Source organism: Notolepis coatsorum (assembly GCF_963971535.1).
Source record: "Notolepis coatsorum genome assembly, chromosome: 5".
Lineage (NCBI taxonomy): Eukaryota > Metazoa > Chordata > Actinopteri > Aulopiformes > Paralepididae > Notolepis > Notolepis coatsorum.
The window spans coordinates 56,804,504-56,825,294 of record NC_140169.1 but is presented as its reverse complement, the minus strand read 5'-3'; the positions used below and the strand labels follow the sequence as shown (position 1 = coordinate 56,825,294).

Sequence of the window (20,791 nt, the reverse complement as noted above, 5' to 3'; positions counted from 1 at the left end):
CTGTACCCATTCTGCAATCTGTTAATAAACTTTTCAATCAATCAATCAATCAAAACCTTTTGGTTAGTTGTTTTATATAAGATATACCCATAATACCTGTTATCTAAAAAAAAAAACCTACACACATATGCTCAGCTCGAACCCCCCCCTCCCGGACCCCACCTTGAGAAGTACCTCCACTATCCCTCGCACCTAACCAGACACTACCATTATAAGCTAGCTTTTATTCTCTCCACCACTTCTTGGAGAGAAGACTTGGAGAAGTCACTTTAAAGGAATGAGGTATATAAAAAGTCACTTTAAGGAAAGAACAGATGTGGCTCTTGTATAATATAGTTTAGATACATTAAGTATAATAATGACAGAGTTAAAATTGTATAGTAGTCTACATAGGAACCAGTGCCCTCTCAGGTATTTTAGTATTGGATTATTGCACAATCGATGCAGGCATGACCATAAGGGTTAGAGTTTTATTAAACAGGTTTGTTATATAACTTATGTACCAGTGCATAAGAGTGATTTATGTTAACGTTTTGTACCTGTAATTAAATTTGATTAAAAGTGATTGGTGATAGATAAAGGTGATAGATACATTAAGAGCTAAAATTTTATATTGTATAGTAGTGTTTCTCAGGAACTTAGCATGTATTTTTTTTTTTTATCATGTATATCTTGTATTACTGTGTTCATAATTGCTAATTGAAGCACCATATAATAAATGTTCTTTCACCATAAACCTTTCAAATTTGTTTATTATTTGTCACAACAATACTTGTTTCTGTATGAGCTCAGTGTGTCGTTTACATGGAGAAATGGCGCCACCGCCTGGGAAAATGCGGTATTGCACCCCTGGTATTTAAAAAAAAAAAAAACTCTAGGTAGAGGGGGGGGGGGGGGGGGGGCCCTAACCCCCCCCCCATCGACGTCACTCGCCACGCCCCCAAATCTGTCCCCCGCACACATTGAGAGAGAGTTACGCCACTGACCCTAACCCTAACCTTAACCTTAACCCTAACCTGCAACACGGAACACAAAAATGCAAATGCTGTCGAGTCGTCACTGCTTGTAAAAATAAACAGCACAAACTGACTACTGCAGTCAAACCGAGTACAAGCCACGCAGCCCCGCCTCAAACCTAGTCCAAGCCACGAAACTCCGCCTCAAACCTAGTCCAAGCCACGAAGCCCCGCCCAGACGTTGGGGCTTGCGGCTCTGCAGATATACCCTATTGGATGTTGCTGCCTGCAGACTGCTGGGGGGGGGGGGTTGTGAGACAGGATGCCCCCCCCCCCCCCCAGGACGCAACATGGCTCCCGGCTGCAGCAGCAGCAGCAGCGACCAGGCAGCCACTCCGTCCAGCAGCCAGTAACCGAACCTGAACGTTATCATTCTCTCCTCCGCGTCACGTCGTCGTCGTCAAGGTAAAACAATAAATAACGTGTCTGTGTTTTGCCGAATGGTTGTGAACTCATCATCTCGTCACGTCGCAGGGTCTTGTTCTTTGCTCTTGTTGTTTCCTCGTCTCGTCTAAAAAAACAACGCACGGATCGGGGAGGGAGGGAGGGAGACCTTATACACCGTATATTATTATTCACACACAACCGGACGATTGCATTTTTCTTCTTTACGGTGGTTTTTGCAGAAGAGCGAGAAGACGATTATTATTACAAACACCGATCCGCGATTATTATTACAAACACCGATCGATCGATCTCTCGCCTCTATAGCCATAATGTAGCCCCTTTCGTGACTTTCGGTTTGCAAGCTTGCCATAATGTTGAAGTCAAGAATGACAGCTATGCTGCTTGGTGACGTGTTCTTCTGCACGGTGTCGCAGCACGAATGCTTATCTTATCTTACTGTACATTGTACTGTATATTTTAGAATGTATATCTTATATACATTCTTATCCTATATAGAAACTATATACCTAAATGTTTATTGTGATGAGCGATCTGTGGTGCTGGATTTCCCCTCGGGATTAATAAAGTACTTAATATTCTATTCGAATTGGCCGTTCTGGCGCAGGCCTGCTGTGCTAGATGTTAACTCAACAACATGGGAAGGTCTGGTCTCTCTGCTGGAGAGGAAGGGTTAACTCCAGCCTGCAGGCTCTGGTCTCTCTGCTGGAGAGAAATAGCATTGCGTGATTCATCAGTGCGGGACTGTGCGTGTCTTGCCAAACTACTACAATATAATATATATTTTTTTGTTTACTACAATGATAATCCAGTTTTTGATGGAGCGCTCCGCTCACGCGGTTCCAATAGGCTTCATAAGCGCACACACACGCTTGGTGGTTCCCACTCTTGGATTATCACAGGCTGTCCGGCATGTTGTTATTGTGTGAATTCATTTCAACAAGTCTTTAAGTTTCTGCCGAAGTCCAAGTTGTATGCGGATGACACTAGAGAGGATTGTCGTGGCGGGTCCCGGATGCGCTGAGAGTGATGGAACGATGCTGTGAGGAGGACTAGGGAGCCCTGAAGTCTAACAGATGCTTTAGGATACATTAGGAGACAGCCAGCAGCATCTTTTCACCTGACAGGCAGCGCGGACTCTCATTGGCGAAGTGTAACGCGTGGGAGGTCACACTAGTACCTCTGCCATTTCCCTCCCTCGCTGTGCAGGCGCCCTGACCGACCTGTAGGAGTCGCTGTTTACAACGACCAGAATACCACCACCCACCGGCTTCCCTCCCGCTGACTCTGCTAATTGAGCCAGTATGACGGCCGACCAAGCCGGAGGCACCGCGCTGACAGCCGGATTCGATACCAGTGTCTCTTGCGTTGGTGACAAGCGCTTAGTCCGCTGCGCCACCCAGCCGCCCTCTTCCTGCATGGTTATTAAGATGGCTTTAGATTCACAAATGGCCACAGTGATATTCACGACGAGTCTGTGGAATTCCTCTAAAAATGGACATTATGTAACGGATGGTACCGCAAACCGCAGTCATGAAGGACTTCAGATGTTGTGAAGTGACTGGGGGTGAGTAGCGGTGCTGTGGGTTAAACTCACTCTCACCCTCAAAAGACACATAGACACGTTACAAAGCAGTGAGTTCACCTCTTGGTATAGCGGTCTGTGCTGTTGCCCGTGGCGTGGGAGACCCGGGTTAGAAACTCCCTTGGCGCATCGAAGTTTAAGGTGACAATGTCACAACCGTTACATATATAAACTAGCTACGTATAAACTACAGTACGTATAAACTGTATCAGAATCAGAAAGGTCTTTATTGCCAAGTAGTTTTCACATACAAGGAATTTGATTCTGTCTTTTTTTTGGTGCGACATTAACGGACAGACAATTACAGTGGAATAAAATAAAAAGGTGGAATAGAATAAAATGGAATATAAACTAAATTAGAATAGAAGCATCAATAGATTAGAATAGAATTATAAAATAAAAGATAGGCCAGGGCTGTCGCAACTTAGCTTTGCCACGGCGCTTGCTGATGCCGGGGCCCGCCACGGACTGCCTTTATGGACGGGTTACTATGAGGTTGTGTACAGTCTAGGGCTGTACCGAATAGTTCCAAGCTTCGAAGCTTCATTCATAGCGTTGACATTCAAGTTCTAAATCCACATTCTAATTCTTTTTTTTATTATTATTTAATCAAAAATAAAAAAAATTATGTGTCTATTCGTTCTGTTTAAACTAATGGGGGTTTTCTTCACAGTTGCAGATAAAGATTAGGCTCTACACTAATATTATAGTATTATAGTATATGACTCGTCATAAAAATTCAAATAAAACATTTATCATAAATGATGTAGCCTATCTGCATCCGCTTGGCGCTCGACACTCCATCAAGACGTCACCATCACTTTCGTACCAACCGTGAGCCCTTATTGGATTATTGATGTTGACGAAACTGATGAGTTATATTCATTCAAAGAAAGTTGATTTAATATAAAAAAAATAATCATTTATCAGATGAATCACTTTATTAAAATTGAAGATTTCGTTTGAGTATTTCAAAGAAATTAGTTTTATATGATTTAAAATATCAAATAAAAAAAGAAATGACATTCGGTACAGCCCTAGTACATCCTGGCTTGTCTTGCCTCCAGGGACATTGCGCAGCAGGGCTCGCGGGCGGAGCGGGAGGCAGTGGGACGGGCCGCCAGCAGCATGCTGTGAGACCGTGACTCCGTCCCCGAAGGAGAAGATGGCTGCAGAACTCTACCCTATGAGCATCAACACCGACATTCCCGGCAACGACGCAGCGGCAAGCGCCGCCGGCAAGAAGAGCATCGTCCAGGTCACGCAGACGGCGACCCCTCCGACCACCGCCGCCTCCTCCTCCTCCTCTTCCACCGCCCAGCAGAACGTCAACAACAACAACGTCGACGCCACCAGCTGGCAGTCAACTCACCCGACACTACGGGAAAGGTACCGGCCCGCTGAACACGCCGACATCGTGGGGAAATGTGCTTACCGTCTTCTCCAGAGTCGGACGAGAACTCAGAGACCGACTTCCCCTCTGTGCGTTCAGTAGAAAGCTAGCTTCGCCCGGAGTTTTAAGCTAGGCTAGTGGTCCGTATCCGCTTCCATTAATTTGTGCTAAGCTAGCTTGCAGCTGGATAGCTTTCTACTGAGCTCACAGAGAGGAGATTGGTATCTTCTTGTCTGACTGGAGAAGATGCTATAAGTGCATTTCCCATAATATTGGCGTGTTCCTTAGTTTAAAAGATACAAGTTCATATCTTATGTAAGAAAGTTCTCATGGTTAAATGAGCTATGTGGGCGATAGTTGGCATGTTTAAATGAGCTATGTGGGCGATAGTTGGCATGTTTAAATGAGCTATGTGGGCGATAGTTGGCATGTTTAAATGAGCTATGTGGTCGATAGTTGGCATGTTTAGCTATGTGGGCGATAGTTGGCATGTTTAAATGAGCTATGTGGTCGATAGTTGTCATGTTTAAATGAGCTATGTGGTCGATAGTTGTCATGTTTAAATGAGCTATGTGGTCGATAGTTGGCATGTTTAAATGAGCTATGTGGTCGATAGTTGGCATGTTTAAATGAGCTATGTGGTCGATAGTTGTCATGTTTAAATGAGCTATGTGGTCGATAGTTGACATGTTTAAATGAGCTATGTGGTCGATAGTTGGCATGTTTAAATGAGCTATGTGGTCGATAGTTGGCATGTTTAAATGAGCTATGTGGTCGATAGTTGGCATGTTTAAATGAGCTATGTGGGCGATAGTTGGCATGTTTAAATGAGCTATGTGGTCGATAGTTGGCATGTTTAAATGAGCTATGTGGGCGATAGTTGGCATGTTTAAATGAGCTATGTGGGCGATAGTTGGCATGTTTAAATGAGCTATGTGGTCGATAGTTGTCATGTTTAAATGAGCTATGTGGGCGATAGTTGGCATGTTTAAATGAGCTATGTGGGCGATAGTTGGCATGTTTAAATGAGCTATGTGGGCGATAGTTGGCATGTTTAAATGAGCTATGTGGTCGATAGTTGTCATGTTTAAATGAGCTATGTGGGCGATAGTTGGCATGTTTAAATGAGCTATGTGGTCGATAGTTCTCATGGTTAAATGACTCAATGACTTAACTATTAAATCTGCTTTTCAAAAGGAATATTATAGGATTATTATTTCTATAAACTATTTCTTATTAGATTAGATTCAAATGTATTGTCATCGTACAGCACAACTAAGACAAGTACAGAACAATGAAAATAAGTTGCCATCTAACCAGAGTGCAAAAGTAACAGTAAAGTGCAATAACATTATATACAGTGTGATTAAATGTAAACAAGTGATTTAAATGGAATATACTATACAACGAAACTACTGAGTAAATATGCTAATCTGATGTATGTGTAACGGATGGTACCGCGAGGCGCAGTCACAATGGACTATGTTGTGAAGTGACTGGGGGTGAGGAGCGGTGCTGTGGGTTAAACTCACTCTCACCCTCAAAAGACACATAGACACGTTACAAAGCAGTGAGTTCACCTCTTGGTATAGCGGTCTGTGCTGTTGCCCGTGGTATGGGAGACCACGGGTTCGAAGTTTAAGGTGACGATGTCACAACCGTTACATATGTACAGAATTATTATGTACAGTGATACAAGTATAAATACATTATGGTAGTAAAGCCATACTGGCCAGTGATATAACTTATACGAGTAGGTATGGGATATATAGATACAGCACAGATACTGTTATTGATTTACTGTGTTAGGGCTTACATGTCGTTTTCAGATCAAATTATAATTTTGTATGTGTTTTTATAAGGGAACATATATATATTGGTGATCCTCTTGGGAGGAATCAGTGTGGATTGTGGGGGTGAGCTTGGGAGAGCGTCTGTCAGTGCATTTGTTGTCCTGTTTTTTGTTTTGTTATGTATTGTATTGTATTGTATGTTTTGTATCCTATGTTAAGGACCCCCTCGAAAACGAGATAGCATATCTCAAGGGGTTTATCCTTCAAATAAATGTCAAAATTTCAAATGTATAGTGCACAGAGTGGGTATGTAAACGGGAATATATGCAGATATATACGGATATAAATAAATATATTATGTATGTAATGATGTATGTATGTATACGATATATACAGTGTTATTGTACATGGCTGTCATACAGTGTTATATGGATAGACTATAGGGTTGAGGAACTTGAGGTAGGTAGTTATGATTACAGTGTAAGGCATTTGTAGGCAGTAGATAGGTATTGATTGAGTATAGGCAACAGAGGTCAGAGTTCGTACAGTGTGGGCAACAGAGGTCAGAGTTCGTACAGTATAGGCACATCTTTTGGAGTCTTAACAAAAAGAGAGGAACTTAAGCATTGGAGTAGTGATTTTGGCATTGATTTTCCAGGCCAGCCATACTATTGATCTGTGTGCCCGAATGGAACCCTCCTTCAGATGCTAACGTTGTGGTTCATGTCTCACGTAGGAATGCCTTGATGTTCAACAACGAGCACATGGCGGATGTCCACTTCATCGTGGGCCCGCCTGGTGAATCACAGAGAGTTCCGGCACACAAGGTGATTTTTTACCAGCTCTGTAACACTAACACTCAACAGCTCTATAACTATAACGGCTCTATAACAGCTCTATACCATCTCTATAATGGCTCTATAACAGCTCTATAACATCTCTATAATGGCTCTATAACATCTCTATAATGGCTATATAACAGCTCTATAATGGCTCTATAGCAGCTCTATAATGGCTCTATAACAGCTCTATAATGGCTCTATAATGGCTCTATAACAGCTCTATAATGGCTCTATAGCAGCTCTATAATGGCTCTATAACAGCTCTATAACGGCTCTATAATGGCTCTATAACAGCTCTATAACAGCTCTATAATGGCTCTAACAGCTCTATAATGGCTCTATAACAGCTCTATAACATCTCTATAATGGCCCTATAACAGCTCTATAACATCTCTATAATGGCTCTATAACAGCTCTATAACGGCTCTATAACAGCTCTATAATGGCTCTATAACAGCTCTATAATGGCTCTATAATGGCTCTATAACAGCTCTATAACAGCTCTATAATGGCTCTATAACGGCTCTATAACAGCTCTATAATGGCTCTATAACAGCTCTATAACGGCTCTATAACAGCTCTATAACAGCTCTATAACAGCTCTACAATGGCTCTATAACAGCTCTATAACAGCTCTATAATGGCTCTATAACATCTCTATAACGGCTCTATAACAGCTCTATAACAGCTTTATAACGGCTCTATAACGGCTCTATAACAGCTCTATAACGGCTCTATAACATCTCTATAATGGCTCTATAACAGCTCTATAATGGCTCTATAACAGCTCTATAACAACTATATAATGGCTCTATAACAGCTCTATAACAGCTCTATAATTGCTCTATAACAGCTCTATAACAACTATATAATGGCTCTATAACAGCTCTATAATGGCTCTATAACAGCTCTATAATAGCTCTATAACAACTATATAATGGCTCTATAACAGCTCTATAATGGCTCTATAACAGCTCTATAACAACTATATAATGGCTCTATAACAGCTCTATAATGGCTCTATAACAGCTCCGTTGGCTTGTTGGTCTAACACAAAAGTGGCCCTGCCTTCTAGAAGCCACAGTTTTCACCCAAAGGAGGCTGTAATTTGGCGTCGAGGTCAAGTGTGTGTGTTCATGCACACGTGGATGATGCTGTACTGTACGTGGTCGCAGCTGTTGCAGATTCATGCTTCTTCTTTTTTTAACCCTTGTGCCTCCTTAGCAACTATTTCCTGTATTTAGCCTGTGTGTGTGCGTGTGTGTGTGTGTGTGTGTTAAGGCTGAGCCCGAATGTTCGAACGTTCGCTCGTTATGTTAACATTCGAATTCTAAATCAAAATTCGAATTTTTAATTTTTAATAATTTTTTTTTTTTTTTATGTTTCTTTTATGTGTCTATTCATTCTGTTTGAACCAATGTGGTTTTTCTTCACAGTTGCAGATAAAGATTAGGCTACACTAATATTATAGTATTAAAAAAAAACGTTATATTCATTAAAGAAAGTTGATTTAATAAAAAAGAGACTCATTTAATCAGATTAATCACTTTATTCAAATTAAGGATTTAGTTTGATAAAAAAAAAAAAAAAAAGACTGAAACATAATGAAACACACAATACAGACTGATGAAAATATAATTTATTTATCTACATATACCCAAATCAATGATGCAGACTGATGAAAAAAATAAATATTCTCTCCATATACCCAAATCAATGATGCAGACTGATGAAAATATAAATTTTCTCTCCATATAACTAAATCAGTCAACATTTCAACATGGAGAATCACAACAAAACATGTCCCAGTTTTCATGCTACTATGTGCATAACACTGTAAGCTCAGCAAATATCAGACAAACATAAAATACTGTATCCAGTACAGGTTAAAATTACAGTAAAACAAAAACAATTTTGAATATTTTTTTTTTTTTTTAATTTTTTTATTATTGCAAAACAAAACTTATTAAAAGTCAGTACTCAACACACAATGTATAATGAAACTTTCAGTAAAGGTGGTTAAAATATATGCAAGTACAGAAACGGGATAAAACAAAAATAGTCAATAATAACATTTTAACCGTATACAGTGTATATCCAGCGAAGTTACAATTATATAAATGTTAGTATATAATATACCCCTAATACCTATTTTCTAAAACCCTACACACATATGCTCCAGCTCAAACCCCCCCCCTCCCGGACCCCCTCTTGGATAGTACCTCCATTATCCCTCACTCCTAACCAGACACCACCATTATAGGCTAGCTTTTATTCTCTCCACCACTTCTAACCACATTGACATTTTGGATTCATTGAGCCCCAGAATTCTTGCTGTAGATATTTCTTGATATATCACATCGAGATATGTAAGAAACCACACTTTCCGGCAAATTTTTTCCGGTTGAAACCAACGTGATGCGATCAGTTTTTTAGCTACTGTGATACCCGATAAAACCAATCTTTTTAGTTGTGGATTCACTGCAAACTCAAAAACATCATTCAATAGCAATACCGCGGGGTGTACAGGTATATTCCAAAATACGAGTATTGATAATTGTTGGGACACATCTTTCCAGAATGCCTTAACTGGTGGGCAGTCCCAATACATGTGCATAAATGTTCCTTCGTCCCCATTTGTACATTGGGAGCATTTGGAGTCTTGTATAAGCCCCATTTTGCACAGCCTTATAGGAGTCAAGTATGTCCTGTGAATATAGTTCAGATTGATTTGTTGATGATCCGGGTTCCTTGATGTAAGTCGGACATTTGCCCAGGCTCCTTGCCAATCAAAGTCATTTTCCAGGTCTGGTATATCCCTCCTCCAGACATTGTCTAGTTGAAGGGTTTCATACGAGGACGTTAGTAATTGATAATAAAAACCTGATACAAAACCTCCCAATGTATCTCTTTCATAGAAAAATTTGTGGTATCTGTGGTGTTCAATTGGTATGTGTAATGGAACACCGTGAGATCTCATACAAAGTCGTAACTGTATGTAAAAAAGCCATGTGGACTCGGTGAGGTTAAACTTTATGCATATTTCGACATAACTACAGAGGCCCTTGTTATTAAAAATATCCCCTAATGAGTGTATGCCTCTTTCTTCCCATATAGGGAATCTTATAGGTCGTTTTCCCATTAAGAGAGCATTGTTATTGAATATGGGAGTGTGATTATGCCATACTTGAGGGTTAGGAAATTTCCTTTGTGTTTCCCGCCATGTCCTGATTGCATGGGTTATTATTGGGCCAAATTCTCGCTCACAATGCTTGATTGAAAGTTTAGTGTATGCTATGTCTTTCAATCTCTGTGGGGCTACTATGTTTTCTTCTAATTTTCTCCAAGATACCAAAGCCTCGGGGTCAAACCATATCTTCTTCAATGGTCTTAATGTGAAGGCATTAAAATATTGTAAAAAATCTGGGACTGCCATGCCACCGTCTGCTTTATTTCTCTGTGCGGTGGATCTTTTTATGCGAGGTGGTTTGTTATTCCAAATAAATTTGTATGTGGAGGTTTGTAATCTTTTCCAGTAGCCCTCTGGAGGAGGTAACGGAAGCATTGAGCTGAAGAAATTGATTCTTGGTAATACATCCATCTTAACTATTGATACCCTTGCCTGTACTGAGTTTTTAAGTTTTGCCCACCTGTCCAGGTCGTCCTTGATTTTGTTCTGTATTTTTGTGTAATTGTGCTTCACCGTTTGTCTTATGGTGGGAAATATTTCCACACCCAAGCATCTGAAATGTTTGACCATGGGTATCGCACCTGGGAGGGTTGTCTCTTTTTTTGCACTGGTGTTAAGAGGAAGAAAAGCCGACTTAGGCCAATTTATTTTAAATCCCGATAAATCACCAAAGTTCTCTATCAACTTGAGTATAAGCGGCAATGTGTTGTTGGGGTTTTGCATGAACAATATTACGTCATCCGCATATAAACTAATTTTATGATGTGTGCCCTTGATTACTATTGGTTCTATGTGTTGGGATTGTCTTATAAATTGTGCTAAAGGTTCTAATGATAGATCGAATAGTCCGGGACTAAGAGGGCAACCTTGTCTGGCTGAGCGTGATACCGGAAAGATATCGGAGATGAATGTGCCTGTTGTAATCCTGGCCGATGGGTCCTTGTATAGTACTTTAATCATATCAATGAAACCTTTTCCTAACCCCATCCTTTCCAATACTGCCCATAGAAACGACCATTCCAACCTGTCAAATGCTTTCATAGCATCCAGGGATAGTATCGCCTTAGGTGTGATGTCCTCTTTGTCTGTATCTAGTACGTGCAGTATTCGCCTTATGTTATCATTGATCAGGCGACCTTTTATGAAGCCTGTTTGGTCCGGATGAACTAAAGACGTCATATGCTTTTGCAATCTGATGGCTAATATCTTAGAGTACAGTTTGACATCGGTTCCGAGGAGGCTTAAAGGACGGTAACTACCGCACTCAGTGGGGTCTTTGTCTTTTTTGTGAAGAACTGAAATGAGTGCGGTATTTTGGTGTTCAATGAAGCTTCCCTCTTTGACTGAGTATAAGATCATATTTAGTAATAAGGGTCCAAATATGTCCCAGCAAGAAATGTACATTTCTGATGGGATACCGTCAATTCCCGGAGCTTTGCCGTTTTTCATTCCGGATATGGCCTTCTTGAGTTCTTCTAATGTGATCGGTACTTCTAACTGTTTAGCGTCTTCATCCGTAAGTTTAGGGAGAGTAATTTGATTAAGATATGTGTCTAATTTGTCTTGATCAAAGGTCGTTTCTGAGTTATATAAATCGGAGTAGAATTCTTTGAATGTATCGTTTATTATTTTGGGTTCTGTTACTAGAGCTTGTTGTTTCCTAATGGCAGTTATATCTGCAAATTTTGCATTAATTCTTAGTCGCATGGCTAATAGGTGACTAGGTTTAGAACCTTGGAAGTACTGCTGTTGTCTAGTGCTGCGTATTTGCAATTCCGATTTTTGTCTGTACATTGCTTTGATCTCTGTCTTTAGAATGTTAACTTGGTTATCTAGTCTAGTAGAGTTGTTGTATTTTAAAGAATTAAAAAGCGTTGAGTAAAGCGTTTCCATTTCAGACAGTTTTGTGTTTTGATTTTTGCGCAATATGGAGGTAAATCTATCCGAGAAATCCTTGATCATATTCTTTACCGACATCCATAATATTCTGGGATCTTGCACCGAGTTAGCATTATCTTGTAGGAATACTGTGAGAGCTTCTTTAATTTGTGTAATGAATTCCTTGTTGTTAAGCAGCATCGAATTAAAACGCCATCTTGGGGCCCGGGTAGATAGTGTACCAAATGTTGCTTTCAGGATTAAGTAGCAGTGATCTGATAGCGCATTGGGTGTCATTTCCACTTCATATTTATCAAATATTCTCGGGGATGCAAAGACGTAATCAATTCTGGATAGTGTGTTGTGTCTCGCCGAACGACAGGAGTACTTGCGGGTCATGGGGTTAAGTGAACGCCATAAATCAGTTACTCCTGTTGATTTCGACCAATCTTTTAATGCTTTAGATGAATTCTTTTGTTCGCTGGAGAAGGAAAGGTAAGTTTTGTCCATCCTTGGGTTCCAAATGGCATTAAAATCCGCACCTATTATATATGAGTACTCGGGATGGTTTAACATTTCTCCTGTTAGTGAAGTGAAGAAACCCACTTCGTACAAATTCGGGGCATATACCGCTGCCAATGCAATTTTCCTGTTATTGTGTATAATCCTAGCTATAGTTATGCGCCCCTCAGCATCCGACCATACCCCTTTCAATTCGATATTTAATTTGCGTCTGACGACTATGGCTACCCCTCTAGTTCTCGTAGCAAAAGAAGAGTGACTAATATTATGGTATATGTTATCCGCTAACGTATTTATGTCTCCCTCTAAAATGTGCGTTTCGCTTAATAGAGCCACGTCCACATGTTCTTTTTTCATCAGTGTAAGCACGCTTTTGCGCTTGTGTTGTTTGTTTATCCCACCGGTGTTCCATACCATTATATTCAAACTAGCCATAGTCTATGCATGTTTTCGTGTAGTTTTTGGTAATGTTTCTGGAGTATGAAGCTACAATAGATGCACATCCAATTAATGAGGTCCCGTTGAGAGCTGAGCTTAAAAACATATATATATACAAATAAAAATCCCCTATTTTCCCCTCACCCAGAAAGTCGAACATGCCTGTGTTCCAAGAACACATCCTCCGCGATTGACTTTCTCCCATGGTCCACCGGATTGCCCAAACTGAGCATTGTAATCCTAATTTTCCTATGCTCATTGCCATAGGATCTAACATTTCCATTCTATTGCAATAGAATGTCGCTTTTGGTCTTGCACCTTCCCTTACTGTAATGAAGTATTGTGATAAATAACCTAAAGATAAAAATAAAAAATAAAATAAAAAAAAAGAGAATAAACCTTTATCGACATATTCCTTTGAACCCTCCACCAACGTGTGGGGGGAAAAAAAAGGAAAAGATTGTAGAGCAATATTGACACCTTAATGTGAAGAACATTGGAAAAGAATAATGTAAGTTAAAATATATTTAAGAAATATAGAGTAATATTGACACCTTAATGTGAAGAACATTGGAAAAGAACAATGTAAGTTAAAATATATTTAAAAAATATAGAGTAATGAGAAGAAAAAATTAAATAAAATAAAAATCAATGGAAAGATATAGATAAGGAATAAGAGATAAATAATTATCAACGTGGAGAAGCCACTAGAACCGATTTAACTGATTAGATAAGATAGAAAAGCAGCGCCTTTTAGCGCTTCAATGTGCCTTTAATGGAGTGATTACTTAAATTGTTAGAATAACCTTGCTGTGCTCATACGTTTATGTGTGGTTAATTTTAAAGTATTATTAAGGACTGATTGCACTTAATTTAATTTATTATCTGCTATGTGTATGCACACCGAATGTTATTGTTAGAGTTGTATGCTTCGTTGTCATGGTGCCTTATATTCTAGAAGGTTGTAGAATATACTAGTGCCTAGACTATTTTACATTCCAGAATGATCTAAGAGACCCAGGGCATTTGAGCGATAAACCCAGAATATTCCAGATAGATCTTTTTGCATTGATATTTATTTGTCCCCTCAGAGACCAGAGACTGAAATTATAATGTATTATGAATCGTATTATACACAGTACACTTTGTTATAGACGACTTGCATATCGTTTGCTACTTTGATGAACACAACAATGTCATTCCAACACTGGTGGAATGACCTCATTGATGAACACAATAAAGTCATTCCAACACTGGTATATATTTAGAGAGAGGCTTAACTGATTCCGGCATTTTCGTCATGCTTTGGGTTATTTGCTGCATTTTGATTCAGGAAATCCTCAGCTTCAAAGGGTGTATATGGACCTGACCTGCGGCCGTTATTGCCCAAGAATGATAACAGCGCCGGATATGCTAGCCTTGGCTTGTAGCCGGCTTTGTACAGCTTTTGCATCACATCTTTGTATGGTTGACGTCGGATGATGGCCTCTCTGCTCAAATCTTCGTAGATAAATATTGGTTTATCACCATACTTCAGCTTCCCACGTTGGTTGCGAGCATATTTGATGATGTCATCCCTTGTTGTAGTTTTCCGCAGAGTGACAATGATGACTCTCGGCCCGTTGATACTTTGCCCCTGGGAACCAATTCTGTAAACTTGTTCCACTTCTGGCACTTTGTTTGGATCGGAGTTTTCCAAAATCGTTGATAACTCTTTTGGAAAGTTGATGTCTTCGCAGTTCACTGCTTCATCAAGCCCCACAATGCGGATGTTATTCCGCCTGTGGTAACGATGGGTTTCTAGTTGCCTCTCCATCACTTCGTTTTTAAGCAATTTTATTTCCCTCCGATATTCCTCTTTAGCTCTTTCCATCTCTTCTCCCATCTCTGTCAAGCCACCTTCGTTCGCTTTGACTGCTTTTGTGTTTTCTGTCACCGAAATCTCCACTGTCGTGATTCGCACGGACTGCAAAGCGACCGCTCTCATAACCTCTTCGAATTTAGTATCGATGTGTTCAGCGTGTGCGACCAACTGTTCTTCTACGTGTGCTTTGAAAGCGACCATCTGTTCTTTTATCAGGATAGTCAGAGAGTTGAAGTCGGGCTGTGCAACTGAACTGCTTGTGTCAGTTGATGTTATTGGAGCAGTGAGGGATCCGATGGATGTTTTTGCTATTATCTTCTCAAAATCGCCTGCTTTTTCCTTCACGGTACTTTTTTCTGATGTTCCTGTTATGTTGTCATCTATTGTCTCCATCTCGGGGCCAGTTGTCCTTGGTCCCTGTGTATTCTCCTCTATATTCCCCGCGTCGGGGCTTGTCCCCAACGGATCTGCCACAGCGTCGCCTGTTATTTTCCTTGAGCGTGTTTCAATCGGCGCCGTTAGAATTGCTGTGTCTTGTTTCCTTCCACCCTTTCTCTTATCCTTATCCATGTTGTCTTTTTGATATAGTTAGTAGAGGGTCTTATCAATACATACGATGTGGTCTAATCTCTTTTGGTATTGTCCAAATAAGGTTTTTAAACGAAATTAACGATAACGGGAGCGGAGCTGTAACCAATTGCGTGCGCTACATATTGCAGCTAAACCGGAAGTCAATTTTTTTTTTTTTTTTTGAATTTTGAATTTTGAAAATTTTTAAATAGAGTACAGAAAATACTAGACATGATCTCTTTGCCTAGCTGGATCTGGCAAGATAATTTTTTGATTCTCCATGTTGACATGTTGACTGATTTGGGAAAATGGGGGAAAATGTATATTTTCATCAGTCTGCATCATTGGTTGTCTTGTGTAGTGTTTGGTGAATGTATTGTATATTTTCACGTTCTCTGTGTACAGTACTTCACTCTCCTTCCATTTTGGTTGAAGACAGGTGAACTCACCTGCTGCATTTTTATAGTGCTTAAACCTGATTGGTGTATCTACAATTAAGCAATGGTGTGTTTGTGCATCTGATGGCTGTGTTTAACCAATTGGCTCATATGTGTGGTAATTTGACATTCTGTGTCTAATGTAATGCAAGTGTGTTTAGTGTTTTGCAAATCACTTTGTGTATTGTTTTGCAAAAGACATTATGCTTATAGGGGTGCAAATCTGGGCCTATGTTTTGCTCCTTGAGTGTAAGGTTTTGATAATTGTGTAATACTTTTGATTTGAGTGTTTATGCAATTGAAGAAAACTGTAAAGACTAGAGATGAACTGTTTATTTCTTTTGTACATAGGCTGTGCATATGTTTGTTTGTTTATTTGCTTATGTGTATGATTCTTAACTGTGTTTTAATTTTGTTATTTGTGTATATGTGTGTATGTATGTACAGTATATGTATATATGTATATTTGTACTCCTGTTGGGGCCTCTTGGACCAGATCAATGTTTTATCTGGCTAAATAAAGGTTAAATAAATAAATAAGAAACTGATGATTTGGTCCTGTTAACTTTGAATTTTCTATGGGGACTGCCCAGATCCCTCTCATGGACATGGACCTCACTTTGAGAACCTCTAATGATTCTAGTTCTTCAGTATTCATCTCTAATTACTCTAAAATTGCATGCTGAGAAGCACTTTGGGCTGCAACTCTTGTATGAAAGGTGCTATATAAATAGAGTAGTAAGTTTATTATTATTATTATTATTATTATTATTATTATTATTATTATTATTATTATTATTATTATTATTATTATTATTGTTGGATGTAATTGCTCCTTGTCTTGTTGTGTTGCTAGTATGTGCTGGCGGTGGGGAGCTCCGTGTTTGGTGCCATGTTCTACGGAGACCTGGCTGAAGGGCAGGCAGAGATCCACATCCCAGACGTGGAACCGGCCGCTTTCTTAATTCTACTAAAGTAAGTACAGTAGGAGGGAGACGCACAACTACAAGTCCTCTGGGGTCGATTATTATCGTAGCTGCCACCATGAATGAAGGAATGAATGAGCGATCTTTTTCTCTCGAACAAGTATAAAAACAAAAATATATATCTGTTCATTTGACACATATATATATATATATATACACAAAAGATAATAAAAAAAAGACAACAAAAAGAGAAACATAAACAAATCATAGTGTACCCAGTTCGAAAAAGGAGTAGGAAGAAGTATAAATATTTTTTTTATTCCTACCACCTTTTTAACTATTCATCACAAATTATATATATAATTTGTATAATTTGTATAATATATAAAATATATATTGTATTCTATCATTGATTATATGTATAAACGCTGTATTTCTATATAATCCAATACATTTATATATAAATACATTTATATAAATATACATATAAATATAATAATATATATACTAAATAAATACCATATACACAATTTCTTCCATATGCTACTGTATATAAATGCACCATTATTTACCATTTACCATCTCAAGGTGATTTTCTTAATAAAGTGCATTAATATAGTCTTCATCACTCTTCCTCCTCCTCTTCCTCCCCAGATACATGTACAGTAATATAGTCTTCATCACTCCTCCTCCTCCTCTTCCTCCCCAGGTACATGTACAGTGACGAGGTGGAGCTGGAGGCCGACACCGTGCTGGCCACCCTCTACGCCGCCAAGAAGTACATCGTGCCCGCCCTGGCCAAGGCCTGCGTCACCTTCCTGGAGACCAGCCTGGAGGCCAAGAACGCCTGCGTGCTGCTCTCCCAGAGCCGGCTGTTCGAGGAGGCGGAGCTCACGCAGCGCTGCTGGGAGGTGATCGACGCCCAGGCCGAGCTGGCGCTGCTCTCCGAGGGCTTCCGCGAGATCGACCCGCACACCCTGGAGATCATCCTGCGGCGCGAGACGCTCAACGCCCGCGAGGCCACGGTCTTCCGCGCCGCGCTGGACTGGGCGGCGGCCGAGTGTCGCCGGCGGGGCCTGGTGGTGGGAGCGGGGACTGCGGCGGCGCGCGACCAGCGGGCGGCGCTGGGCAAGGCCCTGTACCTGGTGCGCATCCCCGCCATGACGCTGGAGGAGTTCGCGGACGGCGCGGCGCAGTCGGACGTGCTGACGCTGGAGGAGACGCGCGACCTCTTCCTGTGGTACACGGCGGCCCACAAGCCCAAGCTGGACTTCCCGCTGGAGCAGCGGGCGGGCCTGGCGCCGCGGCGGTGCCACCGCTTCCAGTCGTCGGCGTACCGAAGCAACCAGTGGCGCTACCGGGGCCGCTGCGACAGCATCCAGTTTGCGGTGGACAAGCGCATCTTCATCGCCGGGCTGGGCCTGTACGGCTCGAGCGGCGGCAAGGCGGAGTACAGCGCCAAGATCGAGCTGAAGCGGCAGGGCACCGTCACGCTGGCGCAGCACCTCACCAAGTTCGTGTCGGACGGCTCCAGCGGCACCTTCTCGGTGTGGTTCGAGCACCCGGTGCAGGTGGAGCAGGACACCTTCTACACGGTCAGCGGCGTGCTGGACGGCAGCGAGCTCAGCTACTTCGGCCAGGAGGGCATGACGGAGGTGCTGTGCGGGCAGGTGACCTTTCAGTTCCAGTGCTCGTCGGACAGCACCAACGGCACCGGGGTGCAGGGCGGGCAGATCCCTGAGCTGATCTTCTACGCTTGACCACCGGGCGGGCAGATCCCTGAGTTGATCTTCTACGCTTGACCACCGGGGGGCAGCAGATCCCTGAGCTGATCTTCTACGCTTGACCACCTGGGGGCAGATCCCTGAGCTGATATTCTACGCTTGACCACCGGGGGGCAGATCCCTGAGCTGATATTCTACGCTTGACCACCGGGGTGCGCCAGATCCCCGAATTGGTCTTCTACGTGTGAGTCGTGGGTTTTAGCCAAAACTTGCGTGGAATTGGCCGTTGGGATTTCATGAACATGCCGCGTGGGGTTATTAAAAAAATATATTGCCTTGGGATCTGATGCAAACGCAAACAATGCCTGTCAATTACATTTCAAGTGAAGAAATGCTCTTCAGATGTATTTATTGAGATTTGAACTATGGTGTAATTATTGATACTGCAGCAGGCAGCCTCACATGTATATATTAGTATACGGTATATATATAGATATACGTTGTATTAACACTCCTACTGGGGACACTCGTGTTAGTATTTGGTTTTGTACATAAACTCCAGGCAGATTTGTTAATAGCGTTATAGCTTGATGCTGGCTGACAAAATGACATGTCTTGTATTAGTTGCGCAGCTTTATGGAACTGCTGAACATAAAGTTTTTGTGACTCAAACCTTTAAGGTGTCGCCACTCCTTCTCACCTCTTTCCATTAGCCCGGTCTCAACGGTTAAGAATGAAAGGAACACGCCAACATTATGGGAAACCGTCTTCTCCAGAGTCAGACAAGAAGATGGATACCGTTTAGTAGAAAGCTATCCGACTGTAAACTAGCTTAGCTTAGCACAAATTAATGGAAGCGAATAGAGACCACTAGCCTAGCTTAAAAGACGTGTTTTTGGCCGGATATCTGGTTTTTGGCCTAGCTGGTTGCCGGATAGCTTTCTACTCAACGCACAGAGAGGAGATCGGTATCTATCTTCTTGTCCGACTCTGGAGAACACGGCAAGTGCATTTCCCCTAGTGTTCCTTTAAAGGGGACATGCGTTGCTATTCCTAGCACTATTTGGGCAACTTTACACAAATATGAAATGTAAAGATGATTTTGTTACATCTCAAACTGAATTCATTGATAGCTAAATACTGTGCCATATGGTCACAGGATTTAAATAACATACAATTCTTGTTTTTAGGCTAGAATTATACGGTTGGGGGTAGGTGTCTCGGAATCATTCGAAAATGACCTCCCCGTTATCACAGCGAGACGTATTGCATCGCAAGCGCTCGATCCCATTGACTTTGCATTGGTTTGAGGCTAACTAGCCAGAGCTGGTATGAGGAACAGCATGGATTCTACCGATCTCACCGTAAGTACGAAATAGGACCAGGGTTCCAGAAATCACAACTATCCCTTTAACACAAAACAAGCAACAGCAATCAAAACGTACAGCAGAACCTCCTTCATCCGGACCAGCTGTTCAATGACTGCAATGCAACACTCATCTTCATTGTGCATAACTTTTGGATATTCTAGTTGATAAATGCAACTAAAAGTAATTTTTAAATGCTTTAAGTGGTGTTTTTTTGTTCAAAATAAGTGTTAAATAGCTCTACATTCTGATAGCCATCACTGATATAGAGTGTCTGGTCCGTAACATGGGTCTCCCAGTCCCTCCACTCTGCAGTAACCAGTAGGGTTGGGCACCAAGAACCGGTTCTAATAGGAACCGGTTCCTAACTTCCGGTTCTGGAAGTAACATATTTGCATTTCGATTCTTAATTTCGATTCTTAAATTTTTTTCAACTTTGTTAATTAATACCCTAGTTACAGTACAGCAACCAAATTAAACTGTATAAAGTCAACTGACAATGTGAATAGTATGAAAAAAATCAAAGATAAAAAAATAATAATAATAAAATCTCCTGCGAAATAAGCTGTGACCTGTTTTGACCTGCACCTCAAAGAATCGGAATCGAGAATCGTTTAGAACCGGAATCGAAATGGAGAATCGGAACCGGAATCGTTCAAATCCAAACGATGCCCAACCCTAGTAACTAGCCATTAATTGATTGATTGATTGAACATTTTATTGACAGATTGCAGAATGGGTACAATACAGTACGGCTCAATACACACAATTGTTAAGGGGATGCAGACCAGAGAAAGACTTTCGTCTTGTTTACATAAGGGTCCCCCATTTTCAATTCATT

The 20,791-nt window shown here is 41.1% G+C and overlaps 2 protein-coding genes across 2 annotated transcripts in view; one reads left to right on the top strand and one right to left on the bottom strand.

Moving 5' to 3' along the window:
• The window catches only part of brf1b (BRF1 general transcription factor IIIB subunit b), a gene marked incomplete at its 3' end in the record, with an annotated part of 152,137 nt that overhangs the window by 77,568 nt on the left and 53,778 nt on the right, over nucleotides 1–20,791 (bottom strand). The gene's annotated exons all lie outside the window — the stretch shown is intronic.
• On the top strand, nucleotides 1,299–20,149 carry btbd6b (BTB (POZ) domain containing 6b). The gene is made up of 5 exons (XM_084314653.1): nucleotides 1,299–1,421; nucleotides 4,074–4,395; nucleotides 6,929–7,019; nucleotides 16,790–16,908; nucleotides 17,569–20,149. The coding sequence occupies exons 2-5, from the start codon at nucleotides 4,172–4,174 to the stop codon at nucleotides 18,617–18,619; spliced, it is 1,485 nt and encodes a 494-aa protein (XP_084170779.1). The 5' UTR covers nucleotides 1,299–1,421; nucleotides 4,074–4,171; the 3' UTR covers nucleotides 18,620–20,149.